General features: G+C 67.3%; 1 protein-coding gene across 1 annotated transcript; it reads left to right on the forward strand.

Annotated features, from left to right (window-relative positions):
- Positions 1-7890: 7890 nt before the first annotated feature.
- SPON2 (spondin 2) lies at positions 7891-9805 on the forward strand (the record flags this gene model as incomplete). The annotated part of the gene is made up of 5 exons (XM_084233052.1): positions 7891-8089; positions 8443-8666; positions 8741-8932; positions 9161-9338; positions 9568-9805. The coding sequence occupies 5 exons, from the start codon at positions 7891-7893 to the stop codon at positions 9750-9752; spliced, it is 978 nt and encodes a 325-aa protein (XP_084089178.1). The 3' UTR covers positions 9753-9805.
- Between the last annotated feature and the right edge of the window lie 5212 nt (positions 9806-15017).

Genomic DNA, 15017 nt, shown 5'->3' on the forward strand with positions numbered 1-15017 from the left:
CCTCCCGGAGCCATGCTCGCCTCCTGCCGTGCTCCCCTCCCCCAGAGCTTCCCCCACCTGCCCCCTCACCCGCCCCCCCGTCCCCACCTGCCCTGGGCGTGGCCCCCCTGAGGGTGCTGTCCCATGGCCGCGGCCGCTGTCCCTCTCAGTGAACAGACAGATGAGCAGGGGCAGGCCCGGGCCTGCTGGGTGCTCAGCATCGGGGACGTGACCAGCGGCTGGGGCCAGCCGGCACTCTCAGAGGTGGGCGAGGCCAGCACTGTCCGCTGGCTGGCCCAACAGGATGTGGGAGGGGGTGACCTCCCGCCCCGAGGCCCTGTGCCAGCCCGGGCGGGGCAGGGTCACCCCTGGCTCCTAGCCCAGGGGAGGGGGAGGGGAAGGGCCCGTCACACCCGGAATGAGAACCATATGCTGGGTCTGGCCTTCGCCCAGGCGCCGGTCAGCAGGAAGGTCCCCCCCGCCAGTGCCCAGCTCCTCCCTGGGGGGGGCAGCAAAGGGTCAGGGGTCAGTGGGGCCAGTCTGCCCCTTGACTGCATGCGGCCACTTAGCCACTGCTGGGGTGGCCGCTTGGGCTGGGTCCAAGAGGGACTGCGGGGGTGACGCTCTGCCCTCCCTCCCAACAAACACCTCCTTGTGAGGCCTCTGGGCACCTGCGCCCCGGGGCAGCGGCCGACACTGGAGGGCCCCCGTCCCCCCAGGTCTGCGAGCACTGGGCTCTCTCCTGGGCCCACAGAGGTGGCCGGCTCCCTCCCCGCCCCCTCCCCGAGAGCGCCAGCCGGCCGCGCTTCCCAGAATCAGGGGTCCTCACTGGAGGGGACAGCTGCCTGCGGTCAGCTCGTGTTTACACAGGCCAGCGACGTCCCCGCTGGGTCGCGGGTCCTCCTCCTCCGCCTCGGGGCGGCCGCACCCCCAGGGCCTCCCTCACTCTCACCCCGGCCCCTGGGAGCCTAGCCTCTGGCTGAGGGCCGCCCCCGCAGCTGCGAGCCGGGCCGACCCTGACCCCAGGCCATGCCACGCCACCGGCCACCCTTTCTCTCGCGGTCGGTCGGGCTGTGGTCTCTGCCCTGTGGGCGCAATGCGCGGCACCCTTGCCTCTCACTGCTCCAGCCCGGGCCTGCCGCTTGGACAGGGCAGGCGCCATGGACGCTCCGCGGCCCTCCTGCCCGGCCCGTGTGCTCCTGCGGGAGCCGGAGGCTGCATCACCAGCACGAGCGTGGAGACGCCCCGGGGCCGCCGGCCCTGCGCCTTCTCGCTGACCCCAAGTCGGATGGGGCGCCCTGGCCCTGTCAGACTGCCCACGCCCGCTGCCCACCACCCGCCGTCTGGCCGCAGGCCTCACGAGCCCAGTGGGGCGGCTCCTCCCTCGGCGGGGTCCAGCGGGCGGCAGCCAGCCCAGCCCCTCCTGGCGTCCATCGTGGCCATGGCCGAAATACGTGTGGCCCCTCCGGGCCGCCCTGATGGCGCTTTCTCCTCGATGCTCCCCAGACGACCGTGAACCTGCCGCTCGCTTTCTGCTTAACGAACTTCTGGTTCTGTCTTCACAGTTTCCTCTTTTCTAAAATGTGTTGGGGCCTCCCCGGTGGCGCCGCGGGGCGAGCGCTGCACCGTGAGGCGGCCCGCAGCCTCGGCAGCACGAGTCCATCCCCGGCCAGGGAGCTGCCCACAGGGCCTCTCCTGGCCTCTCCTGGCTCCCCGCTGCTCCCCGCAGTAGTGGATTTCAGTGGATCTGTCTGCTCTGCTCCCCGCTCTGTCTCTGGGGAGTCCTCTGCCTGCACCCCAGCTCTTGTATGCAGAAATAAGTATTTTTTTTAAAAAGATAAGATTTGAAAAAAAATAAAATGTGTTTAATTTCTCTCATTCTGGCCTTTAAGAAGGGCGCTGGCCCCGCCAGGCCCGGCGTCCGAGCGGAAGCTTCCCGGCCACCGGCGGGGCCCTCAGGCTCCTCCCAGCCGGCGTGTCCCTGTAGGCCCGGAACCTCAGCCCAGCAGGCGCGCCAGCCAGCCCTTCCAAGGCCAACAGGGTCTGGGGCGCGGCCCACGGTGGCCCCACACCCTGGGCCTGGCGGGGAGGTCGGGAGGGGCGCGATCAACGGCCACCCCAAGATCAGGGCTGACCCCCTCCTGTTGAGGGTGCAGCGCTCCACAGCGTGTCTGTGTCCCTGAAGTCGGGGAAACCAAGAGTGGTTTGGGTGTCTGGGTGGGGAGGAGGGAGGGGCCCCGCGCCCAGGCCCACGCCCACGCCCAGGTGTTCCCCGCAGCCTCTCGCCCACCTCCAGGTGGCTCCTGACACCACCGAGGACAAGACTTACTTCCTGTGCTTATACAGCACTCGAGAGTGGGGTGGGGCTTGGACCCCAGTGGGGCCCGGCCTCCTGCTGGCCTGTGGACTCAGGCCCCTCCCAGTGGCCGGGACCGCTGCTCTGGGGGGCCGAGGGCCTGGGAGCCGGCACCGGGAGAGGGGGGCGCGGCTGGGGCAGGCTGGCACCTCCAGCTGCCTGGGGGGCCTCACAAGGCAGTGGGTTAGCCAGACGGAGTCTCTAGGGGGACCGAGCCTGGGGACCCTGCAGGCCACGTGCTCAGGCACTGGCCGGGCACCTAGAGGCCACGGTCAGGGGGCTGGGCCCTGCCTGCGCCGGAGTGTCCCCCTCCACCCTCTCTGGCCCTGGCAGGCTCGGGCTGACCCACATTCCCACTGCCCCGGGAAAAGCAGGCCACAGGCGGGCGGAGCCAGGGCGGACGGCCCGGAGCCTGCTCAGACTTTCCGGGCAGGGAAGCCGGCCTGGGGGGGAGGGGGCAGGCTCCCCTGGGCTGGGGTGCCGGCCTGGCTGGCCGGGCGGCAGGGCCGTGCCAGGAGGCGTCTGGCAGGGTTGTGCTCCAGGGTCAGCGTGGACCCAAAAGGGAGATTTTGCTGTTGGGTTCGAGGAGGGTGAGCCAGGCCAGGGCTGGGGGCCACCCCTCCCAGGCTCCCACACAAAGCTGGGCCGCGTCCCCCAGTGCACAGCCGGCTGCTGCCCCGGGGGTCCATGCCACCATGCTCAGAGCCGTGGAGGGCCCCGCCTTGCACCCCGGGCACCAGGGTTTCCGAGTCCCTCCCCAGATGGGGCCAGGGTGGCCTTTGCCCCAGCCAGACAGTCTCAGGAGTCTCCCCACGGGCCTGGCCCAGAGCGGGGTGAGCCGAGTGGGGTATGAGTGGGGTCTCTGCAGAGCGTGAAGGCTCCACCTGTCAGTGAGGGGGGCAGGGCAGCCGTGCCGTCACCAGGGCCACCGCGTGGAGGGTCCTGAGGTGGGGGGTGGCCGGACCGCCGCAGTGGGGGGCTGGGGCTGCCTCTGTGGGGAACCTGCACGCCCAGGGACCTCCGCCCCAGGAGCCCCTGCTGCCCGCCCACTGACCTGAAGCCGCCGGGCTCCGCCGCCGGGAGACAGACGCCCCCACACCTGAGCGGCATCGCAGGGGTGAGGGAAGGAGAGACTGCGGACAGCAAAGCGTGACCCCTGAGATCTAAGGCCCCTTCTGGGACCCACAGGCCGAGGCCAGCGAGAGGAGGGGCCAGCCAGGGCTGAGGATGGTCTGGGGGTTGGGGGCAGGGCGGGGGGCCTGCGGCCTCACTCAGGCCCCTCCCCAGCCAGCTCCACCCTGGGGGAGCCCAGCCCGGGCCTATCCGCGGGTCAAGAACCTGCCCGGCGGGCCAGTGGGCCTCCCTTGACCCCGCCAGGAGGGGGAGAGAGGGACAGCCCGCGGCACCCCGCCCCACTGGGGGGACCCCCTGGCTGCAGGCGGCCCTAGCCCCGCAGCACGGCAGGGCCGCACCCAGGCCTCTGACCGCCACCTCCTAGTGGCCCCCAGGGACAAAGTGGACACGGTGGTCTGCGGGGGCCCCCCGGCAGCAGCGGAGGAGCCGCGCCCACGGAGGCCGGTCAGGGCTGATGTGGAGGGCCCTGCACAGAGCCTGCGCCGCCTTCGGGGCCCCCACTGCGGCCTGTCAGCCTCCCCGGCCGCTGTCTCTCCAGCAGCGCCCTTTAGGGTGCCCCGCCATTCTGCCTGGAGGGGCTGCAGGGACCCCTTGGAGCCTTCTGCTCTCGGCCCCGGGGCTGCAGGAGGGTGGGCAAGGAAGCCACAGATGCCGGCTCCTCCACCGAGCCCCGGGACGGGGCCTGCGGGGGAAGGGGGGTGGGCCGGCGGCTGCGGGCAACCTCGCAGCCCCCACGGGCGCCTGCTCCCCATCACGCGCCCAGGACCAGCTGGGCCCTCTCCGGCCTCCCTGCTGCGGGCAGCCAGCGCGGGGCCCAGTCCCCTGAGCTGGCGGCTCAGAGCCACACCTGGGCTCACGTCTGTGTCCCGGCCAGCGAGGTCTGGGGGACTGTGGCGCCCGGGCTGCGGAGGCCCTATCCGCCCGGCCTCCCCAGAAGCGGGCAGCCGCGGGGGCGCCCCTTGTGGGGGTCACGACCCCGAGGCCATGTGGCTGCCGCAGGACGGCGCCTGCCCGCTGCCCGCCGGGGCGCTGCGCATGGCCAGAAGCCCCAGGCGGGCTCGGCGCGGCCAAGGGCGTCCGGAGCCCGCGTCCTGCAGCCACCGCACCTGCTCCGCGCGGCCCACGGGGTGCCTCGCACACGGGGAGACAAAGCTTCTGGGCAGGGACTCCCTCTGTCATGGCCTCCACGCGACTGCCGGAGCCGCCCCTGCCGAGAGACAACCGGCCAGACTCGCGGGGGGACGACCGGGGATGTGGCGGTTTCCAAACCCTGGGGCGGCGGAGCCTGCAGCCCGGGGCGCTGAAGATGAGGGCCGGGACGAGGCTCAGCGGGAACAGCCCCGAGCCGGGAGGGGCTGCCGGGCCCGCGGCTCCCCACGGAGAGGCTGACAGAGCCAGGCAGCAGGTGCGGCTGGCCCGGGGCTGCCCCTGGCGTGACGGGCAGTGGCCTCGGCCCCAGGCCCCGGGGTGGCGCAGGCGCGGTGGCAGGACTGTCCCTGCAGGAGAAAGGGAGACGGTGCCCACAGGCCGCTGTCCGGGAGAAGCTTCCCTCCAGCCGGCCACGCGCCGCGGGGAGCCCTTCCATGAACTTCGGAAAATGTCCCCATCAGAGAAAAACAGTGACTCCGACACATGAAGACCTACTCTGTGCAGCAGCGCCAGCGAGCGGGCAGGGCCAGGGTGGGGGAGCCCCCGCGGCCAGGAAGCGGGGCCCAACCCCACAGGGCTCCCAGAGCCGGGTCCGGGCTTCGAGGATGGAGTCCGGGCACCAGCTGACTCTGCCCGTGGACGCAGAATGGACCAAAGGCCTGGAGGGGGCGGCTGGAACCACAGACCCCCAGAGGCGCCCGCGGGAGCCAGAGGCGCCACTGAGGAGCCGAGGCCCGGGAGGGCGAGGGTCTGACCGCAGTCCAGTGTCCAGGTGATGGGTGCGGACAGCCTAAGGGCAACCCGGTCAAGCCGGGCAAGGCCCTGAGCAGTGAGCGGTCCTGGGACGTGACGCCCCATGGGGAGCGGCCAGGGGCGCCCCGCCGAGGGGGCGCGGGCGGCTGCTCTGGACAGTCGGGGTGCCCGGGAGCCGCGCTTCCTGCAGGTGCCGGTCCGTGAGGACGCGCGTCTCAGGAGGCGCTGGGGACCGGGCTCTACCCCGGCGAGCTCCCTGCCAGTGCCTCCGCCCGCGGTTTGCCGGCCGCTCTGAGACGCGCCAAGATCTGCGCTCCCTGCCGCGCGTGGCCGCTAATTCTCGGCTTGGGTGGCTCAACAGTCAGCTAATGACTAGATGGAGAGTCCCTTACACGCCCGGGACCGGCGTGTCTGCGCTGGCATCTGTGGGTACTGGGTGTGCTGGCACCTCCGTGGGCACCGGCCAGGGCTCCGCACTCTGCCGGCCGACCTCAGGCCGGCCACAGAACCGCTGGGCACGTGGCCTGGCCGTCTGCTGGCCTCTGGGTTCCCCCGGAGTCCCCAAAGCTGCTCTAGACACCCCGCCTCTCTGCTTTTCCTGCCAAGCGCCACGGCTGGCCTCTTGCTTGCCCAACTGCCAGCTGCCACCCAGGGCCGCGAGGCCCCGGTGTCCTTAGGAGAGGCTTTGTGTGACCTGAGCTCTAGGCCGGCATCCGGGAGTCACCAGCAGGCCGAAGGACACCCACCCCCACGGCGCTGCTGAGGGCGCCGCCCTGTCCCCTCCCTGCACAGCGGCAGGCCGCTGCCGTCAACGGGGCTGTCCACGCCCAAGGCCACCACGCGCCTCGCGTCTGTGAGCGTGGGCCGAGCGCTGCTGGTGGGCGCGTGAAACGGGGTGGCCACCGGGGAGACAGGACGGAGGGGCCTGGACACAGCAAACAGGGAATGGCCTTGGGCACAGAGCTGGGCCTGGCCCCCAAGGGCTGGGCGCTGGGTCTCCAGGCCCGGCGGCCCCCACGGCCAGCGCAGCGCTGCTCCCGGCTGAGGGCCCGTGGACGGCCGCCGCCCCTTCCCGCGGGGCTCTAGTGTGCAGGGCGTGCTCGGAGCCTGAGCGGCCACTTTTGCACAAGCCTCGGCATCTCGACTGGGGTGCACGACATCGCGGCAAATGCTGAACACGGGGGCTGCACCGTGGGGAGCAAGCCCCCATTCCCACCAGCGGCAGCACGCAGCCCCCCGCCTGCCCACACTCCTGCTGGCGCTGGGGTGCTGACAGGGGCGCGAGGTCCCCTGGGACCTCCTGCGAAGAGTGGAGTTAGTCAGGGGCTGGGTTGGGCTGCTACCAGGTGGGGTGAGGCCTCTGCTTAGCACACCCCATTTTAGTGTGCTCCCCTCTACACAGAGGTAGGAAGTTCCACCGGGGCTGTCTGAGCAGGGCAGGCAGAGGGGCCCAGCGGGGGCACGGGGACTGCCCGGTGCTCCCGGGACCCCTTCCGGGCCATCGGAGGGCGGCGGGCGGGAGGCCTGGGTCCGCGTGGTCACGGCGTCTCCTCTGTCCCAGCACTGAGGCCAGCGGGGTCCACCCTTGCCAGAGGGGGGTATTCACCCGGTGGGGGTGCCGCCTGCACAGAGGGGTACCCTCACATTTGTGGGGTCCCTCACACCTGCTTTCCAGACGCTGCTGTGCTTGACCCTGGAGGCAGGGGAGCCCTACTGGCCAGTGCCTGTGAGCAGGAAGGGGGCTCCCTCCACACCCCGCGGGGCGGCGGGCTTGGGGGCCAGTGGGTGAGCCGCTGACCGCACGGGCGACCCTGCAGCGGGGCTCTCGCCTGGGCGGCAGTTCTGAAGAACGGTGCGTCCGCTGGAGGGAGGGTCAGGCCGCTGGCCGCCTCGCAGGCCCACCGCCTCCCGGAGCCCGAGGGCAGAGGCCGAGGGAGGGCCCCGGCGACCCCCTCCCGGGGAGCCCAGCTGCTCCGCGGCGCCTGGGCCTGGGGGCGCCGCCCAGACGCCCAGACCCGCCGCTCTGGCCTAGAAGCGTCCTCGGGGGCAGCAAACTGGGGTGGCCCCTTCCCCCCGGGCCCCTGCCCTCGGGCCAGCCCTGGGCCGGGGTCCTGGCCGCCCCTGGCCGCCCCAGCGCCCGCGGAGGAGCCCGGCGGGGCGGGGCGGGGGCGCCGGAGGGTGCGGGCCGCGAGGGGAGGAGGCCGGCAGAGGGAGACAAAGAAAGGGGTGCGGCGGGGCCCGCCCGCCCGGGAGGAGGTGACCTCAGCCGGGGAGGCATCTGCTGGGGCGGCGGCGGGCGCGGCTCCGCCCCAGCCCCTGGCCCTGACCGCCGGCCGCGCGCTCCGCCGACCCTGGCTCCGCGCGCCCGGGAAGGTGCCCGGCTCGCCGGCCCCGCCAACGCGGCGCGAGGCGCGAGGCGCGCGAAGGGCGCTGCTCCCCACGGCCGCGCCCGCGGGGGGCTCCGGGGCGGGCGGGGCCGGCGTCCGAGCGCGGCCGCTCTCGCTCTCGCCGCCCCGGGCATGGACCGCCGGGCGCTCTGGGCGCTGCTGCTGGCCGCGCTGGGCTCCGCGGCCGGGCAGCCGCTGGGGGGGCAGCCGGCCTGCACCGCGAGGACCCTGGCCAGGTACCGCCTCACCTTCACCGGCCAGTGGAGCCAGGCGGCCTTCCCCAAGCAGTACCCGCTGTTCCGCCCGCCGGCCCAGTGGTCCTCCCTGCTGGGTAGGTGCGGGGGGGCAGCCCGGGCGGGGGGGGGCGCGGGGGGCAGCCCGGGCGGGGGGGGGGCGCGGGGGGCAGCCCGGGCGGGGGGGGGCGCGGGGGTCCGCGGGGCGGGCGCGGGGCGCGCGGGGCGGGCGCGGGGCGCGGGGGGCGCGGGGCGGGGCGGGGGGGGCCGCGGGGGCGCGGGGGCCGCGGGGGGCGTGGGGCGGGGCCGCGGGCGCGGGGGGCGGGGGGGCGCGGGGCGGGCGCGCGGGGCGGGGGGCGCGGGGCGCGGGGCGGGGCGGGGCGGGGGGGGCGCGGGGGGCCGCGGGGCGCGGGGGGCGCGGGGGCGCGCGGCTCACGCGCGGCGGGCGCAGGGGCGGCGCACAGCTCCGACTACCGCCTGTGGCGCGAGGGCGAGTTCGCCAGCAACGGGCTGCGGGAGTTCGCGGAGCGCGGCGAGGCCTGGGCGCTCATGAGGGAGATGGAGGCGGCCGAGGAGAAGCTGCAGAGCGTGCGCGGGGTGTTCGCGGCGCCCGCCGTGCCCAGCGGCTCGGGGCAGACGGCGGCGCTGCTGGAGGCCCACGCGCGGCACTCGCTGGTGAGGGGCGGGCGCGCGGGCGGGCGGGCGGGCGGGCGGGCCGGGCGGCCCTTCGCTGAGCGCCGCGCCCCCAGGTGTCCTTCGTGGTGCGCATCGTGCCCAGCCCCGACTGGTTCGTGGGCGTGGACAGCCTGGCCCTGTGCGAGGGGGACCGCTGGAAGGAGCGCGTGGCGCTGGACCTGTTCCCGCAGGACGCCGGCACCGACAGCGGCTTCACCTTCTCCTCCCCCAACTTCGCGACCGTCCCGCAGGACCCGGTGGCCGAGGTGACCGCGCGCGCCGGCCCGGGGCTCGCTTCCCGCCCGGCGCGCGGCGGCGGGGCCCGGGGCGCCCCTCGGCCTCTCGGGCGGGCGCGCGCGGCGCACCCCGGCCCCGTCCCTGCGGCGGGGCGGGGCGGGGCGGGGCGGGGCGGGGCGCGGGGCGGGCGCGGCTGGGCCCGGCCCCGCCCCGCGCCCCGCGGCCGCCTCGGCAGCGCCGCCCCGTCCTCTCCGCAGATCACCTCCTCCTCGCCCAGCCACCCCGCCAGCTCCTTCTTCTACCCGCGGCTCAAGTCCCTGCCCCCCATCGCCAGAGTCACCCTGGTGCGCGTGGGGCCGGGTCCCCGCGCCTTCGTCCCGGCGGCGCCCGACCTCGGGGGGGGCCGCGGCAACGAGATCCTGGACGGCCCCTCAGGTGAGCCCCGCCGGCCACACCCCGCCTCTCCGCGGGGCTTCACGCGGGCCGAGGGGCGCGACGATGCCCCCGCGGGGCCCTGGTCGGTGCGGGGGGCGGCGCTGGCCGGCGGCCCCCCAAAGCCGGAGACGCGGCCCCGCGCGGGCCGCCCGCTTCCCGGGCCCCCAGGGCAGGCGGACGAGGGCGCTGCCCGCCGCGCCCGCCCTCACCGCCTCGCGTGCCGCCCCAGCTCCGGAGACGCCGCTGGACTGCGAGGTGTCCCTGTGGTCGTCCTGGGGGCTGTGCGCGGGCCCCTGCGGGAAGCCGGGCGCCAAGAGCAGGACGCGCTTCGTGCGCGTGCAGCCGGCCAACCGCGGCGCGCCCTGCCCCGCGCTCCAGGAGGCGGCCGAGTGCGTCCCCGACAACTGCGTCTGACGGACCCCGCGGCGCGCCCGGCGGCCCCCGCCAGGCCCGGCCCCCGCGGCCTCCCCTCCCCCCGCGCGGCCCCCCCCGCGCCCCCGCGCCGGCCACTCCGCCCCCAGCTTCGCCCCGCAGCGCGGGCGGCTTCCCGGAGGGTCCGGGCCCCTCTCTGCTCTGCGCGCCTCTGTATTTATTACCCGCGCGCGCGCCCTGCCCTGGGGCTGTGACCCGCCCACGGGCCCTGCCCTCCGGGAAAGCGCGCTGCCCTCAGCGTCCAAGCCGGTGGCCTGCCAGGCCGCGGAAGGGGCGGGTCGGGCACTGCCTGGGGCTCTGAGCTGAATAAAGGCTGTTCTGTGGTGCCAGCGCCTCCTCTTGCACTCCAGGGGGGGCAGAGCCCCCCACAGAGGGCCCCCCAGACCCCTGTGGCAGGTGTGAGCACAAGGAGGTGTGGCCTGCACCTGCGGCCCCATGGCTGCTGCTGAGGGGAAGGCCTGGCCCCACGACCAGCCCCCTGCGGCCCCCAGCAGGCCCCTCCTGGGCGGGTGGAGCAGTGGCTGGGGAGCTGCAGGACAGCCCGGGGGCGCGTGGAGAGGGCCCCACTGGCAGGCACACCCTGAACAGAGCTGGGGGCACAGAGATGTGGCCAGGACGCCCGTGGCTAGAGATGCAGGCTGCCGTGTTGGCGGCCGGGCAAGGTGGCTGCCCGGCAGGAGGACACCAGGCCAGGCGGGTCGGGAGCCTCCGAGGTGTGTGTGCTGGCGCTGTGGCCTGGTGTGGAGTGACAGCCCAGCCCCGGCGCGCGCAGGCTCCCTGCGGTCACCGAGGGCAGGGCGTGGGCAGTCAGAGGCTACTGCCACGGCTGGACGAGGAGGGTTTGCCACAGAGACACCCGCAGGAAAGGCGAGATGTGGTGAAAGTCTGGCTTCCCACTGCCGGCCCGGGGGCCCTGCCGGGCGCTCGCAGCAGGAGGCTGAGGGCAGGCGGCTCAGGGAGGGCCGTGTCCAGGGCCATCACCCCCAAGGCCCCTGTGGTCCCATCATCTGCTGACTAGATGAGGGGCCCCAGGCCAAACAGGGGGGCTGCAGGGCCCCTGCCGGCACAGAGTGTGGACGCTGGTGTCGAAGCTGCTCCTGGCTGGGCCACACGGCAAGAAGCGAGTGTGACAGCCGCCGTGTGGGCCGCAGAGGGCAGTGCCCGGCCCCCCGTGCTCAGCCCCACAGCTGGTGACTGGGCAGCCAGCGGCACTGGGGAGAAGGCAGGAGGGGGCGGGCACTGAGAAGGGACATGACGCCACGCCTGCCCAGACGCCGCTGAAACTGGGAAAGGATGTGCAGGTGCACGCCCCTTGGTGCCTGTCTGGGGCCTTTGGTCTGCCCGGGCACCCTGAGCGCGCGCCCCACGCTCCACAACTAGACCCCCAGCCGAGACACCGCCCCTCCTGTAACAGGCATGAAGAACTGGTACATTCTCCTCCCATTTCCAAAAATAAGAAAAAACAATTGAGCCAGGGTTGGAGGAGAAAGGAGCGAGGCGGGCCAGAGTGTGCTGTGGCCGCAGGGACCGCGCCCGGGGCTGCGCTGGGCCTGCCCAGGGTGACCTGGAGGGCAGTCTGGGGCCCCACAAGGAGCAAGGCCCCGCGGTCGGCATCTCCCCTCACGTCACAGAGGACTGACCGTTCTCTCCGCAGGAGCTTTTCCCAACTCCCAGAAGTGGGTCTCAGCCTCCCACCAACCCAAGTCAAGCAACGAGAGCGGCACAAACCACCACTTAAGTTAGCATTGTTGGGTGAATTGGGTGAAAGCCAACAGGAAAAAGCCCCAAAAGATTCAGACACCCAATAGCACAGATCTCAAAATTACAGGCACTAGAATAAGGACAGGATAGAACAGGTAGAACGAGAAATGTCCCGTTGACGAGGGAAGGCTGGAGACGGACACGTTTAGAAAGGAAACACTGGCATGACAACGCCTGGCCAGTGGGTTAGAGCCACTCTCCGCTCTTTCACTGGAGAAAGCAGCAGTGAGCCGGAAGACAGGACTGAGACACCAGCCAGAAGGCAGAGCAGAGACGGAAAACTTCAAAAAGATGTGGAAGTGGGCCTCCCCGGTGGCGCAGCGGCTGAGCGCGGGGTTGCGGAGCTGCCCGCGGCCTCTGCGGTGCCGGCTCGATCCCCCGGCTGCTCCCCGGCCCCCGGAGGAGGGTCCCGCATGGCGCGCAGACCTCTCCTGCCGCCCGCTGCTCCCCTCGGCAGTGCACCTCGGTCCTTCCGCCTGCTCTGCTCCTGACTGTACTCAGTGCTTGTATAAATACATAAATAAATCTTAAAAAAAAAAAAGGAAGACAAAACGAGACGTTCTTAAGCATTTCAAGTCAATAATCAGCGAATATAATAGGGAAATGGAGAAGGAAGCACATAGGACAGAAAACTGAGAAACTTACAGAGCTAGTTGGACTAAAACGGTGTCTACAGATATACCCCACCCCAGGCAGGGGACAGCAGCACAGGTGCAGTTAAGTCGAGCGTGGTGAACACAAAGGTGAGAGAGACCCGCAGAGCACCCCGGGAGAGGCAGCCTGTGCAGGGGCGCTCATGGGGACGGCGCGGCAGAGGGCACAGGAAGGCGCTCAAACAACGTAATCCAGGGCAGTAACGCCACAGCACCTGTCAAGATCATGAGCAAAACAAAGACATTCAGCTCAAAAAGAAATGTACCATAACTGCGCCCAAGGAAGCGCTAAAGGGCGTGTGTAGTTTAGGATTCGGGAAAAGTGTCCCAGGCGGATGGTCTGAGAGGCAAGGAGTAGCAATAATAACCAAGTCTTTCAGACATACAAAAGCATCAACTCCCTAAAGGCAGAGTGAGGATGACAGTAAAATTTAGGAATCTGAGAACGAGTGGTCAAGTGACGATGGGCTAACAGGCTTGAGAGGAACAAAGGGTAAGCCAGGAGAGGGGAGACTCAAAGACCAGGCAAGTTTTTATCCAAGATTCTTTAAAAAGCCCAGGGAATTGGCCATTCTGATCCCGACCTTCACCACTGGATTCTACAAAAGCCTCTGATTCTGGTGCTCGCTAGTGAGAGAGTCCAGGCCTCCCCTCCCCAGAAGGCTTTGCGGAAGACTGGTATGAACTTCTCCAAGTCTTAGAGAATTCACTAGGGAGGCCACTGGAACGACTTTTCTTTGTGAGAGTGGTTTTTACATCAAACACAGTTTTTGACTAGATTCATGTTTTCTATTTTTTTTTTAAAGATTGATTTATTTATACAAGAGCTGGGGTACAGGCCAGAGGCACAGGAGTGTGAGGGGACTCCCCAGAGACAGAGCAGGGAGCAGAACAGGTGGCTCTACTGAAATCCACTGCTGAGTGGAGCAGCAGGGAGACAGGAGAGGTCTGCTGCGCCCTGTGGGTAGCTCCTGATGCCTAACTACAAAAGACCCACATGAAACCCAAAGACACAAATTAAACGTGAAAGCTTCGAAGAGGATATTCCAGACAGTAACCAAAAATAAGCAGGTGTGGCTTTCCTAACTTAAGACAAACTAAATAAAAAAAAAATGTACAAGAGACAAAGAAGGGCATTATATGTTGATAAAAGGACTAATACAACAAGAAGATATAACAAATAAAATAGATGTACCCCAAACTGGTGGACTTAAAGGGGAAAATACACTCAACAATAGGAGTTGGAGACTTCAATACCCCACTCACAGTAATGAGTACAACAACCAGACAACGTGATTAAGGAAAGAGACAACTTAAATAACATGTCAGCTCGCTCTAACAGTCAATGTGTCACATCTATCCAACATTACCATTCACTTTCAAGTGTACCGGAGACATTTTTCAGGGTAGACCGTATGTTAGAACATGCGCTAAGTCTCAACAGACTTTAAAAGATAGATATACAAAATACCTTTAATCACAATGAGACAAAGTTAGAAACCATAACACTGGAAAATTTACAAAATTGTAGAAATTAAAGTTTCTAAAGGATAATAGATCTAAGAATAAGTCAAAAGAGGAATCAGAAGATACTCAGAGATGAAAGAAAGTGAAAATATACAATACACAAAAATTTATGATATGCAGCAAAAGCCATGTAGGGAGGGGCAGATGGAATTTATAACTAAACACATTGAAAAATAAAAAAAGTGGCAAATAAACCACCTAACTTCACAACTTAAGGAACTAGAAAAAATAAAAAGAAACTATACTTAAAACTAGCAGAAGGAAGGAACTATTAACATTCAAGATAAATGAAAGAGTACAGAAAAAACAACAAAGAAATGAAAAACTAGTTTGAACCAAAAGTTGGTTCTTTGAACAGATTAACAAAATTGATAAACCTTCAGCTTGAAGGCCTGATCTACAAAGACTCAAATTATTAAAATCGTAAGTGAAAAAGGGACATTCAGACCATTTTACAAAAATAGAAAGAATCATAAGAGCATGCTATGGAACACTATACACTGCGCCTCCCTGGTGGCACAGGGGGTTAAGTCTCAGCACTAAGAAGCTATAGGCAGCCACCGGAGCACGAGTTCAATCCCCGGCCAGGGAGCTACCCACATGGCGCAGCAGACCTCTCCTGTCTCCCCGCTGCTCCCCTCGGCAGTGTGTTTCAGTGGATCCACCCGTTCTGTCCCCCACTCTGTCTCTGGTGAATCCTCTCACCCCCTGCACCTCTGGCCTGTGCCCCAACTCTTGTATGCATACATAAATAAAATAAAATCTTTTTTAAAAAAGAAAAACCGTACACCCAAAAAAAAAACTGGACAACCTAGATAAAACAGGGAAATCCCCAAGAACACAAAACCTACATGGAAGATGAAACACTGAGGAAATAAAAAATCTGAATAGGTCAACAGCTAGTAAGGCAACTGAATGAGTAATCAAAACATTCTCAGCAAGCAGCAGCCTGGCCCTGATGGCTCCACTGGTGAACTGCATCAGACATTTAACAAAGAGCGAGTACCCACGCTGCTCCAACTTTTTCCAAAAATTGAAGAGGGAACACTTTCTAACTCATTCTATGAGGCCAGCGTTACCTGGTACCAAAGATAAAGACATCAGAGCAAAAGAGGACGACAGAACAATACTTCCTAGGACCATTCATACAAAAGTCCTCACAAAATATAGGCAACAGCACTCAGCCACATTTCGGAAGGATGATGTGCCATGACCAAGTGGAACGCAAGCACGGCTCGGCTCGACTCGGCTGGCTCGACGCGGGAAAATCAGTCGTCACATGAACAGACGACGGGGAAAGACGCTG

The sequence above is a fragment of the Talpa europaea genome (assembly GCF_964194135.1).
Source record: "Talpa europaea genome assembly, chromosome: 5".
Classification (NCBI taxonomy): Eukaryota; Metazoa; Chordata; class Mammalia; order Eulipotyphla; family Talpidae; genus Talpa; species Talpa europaea.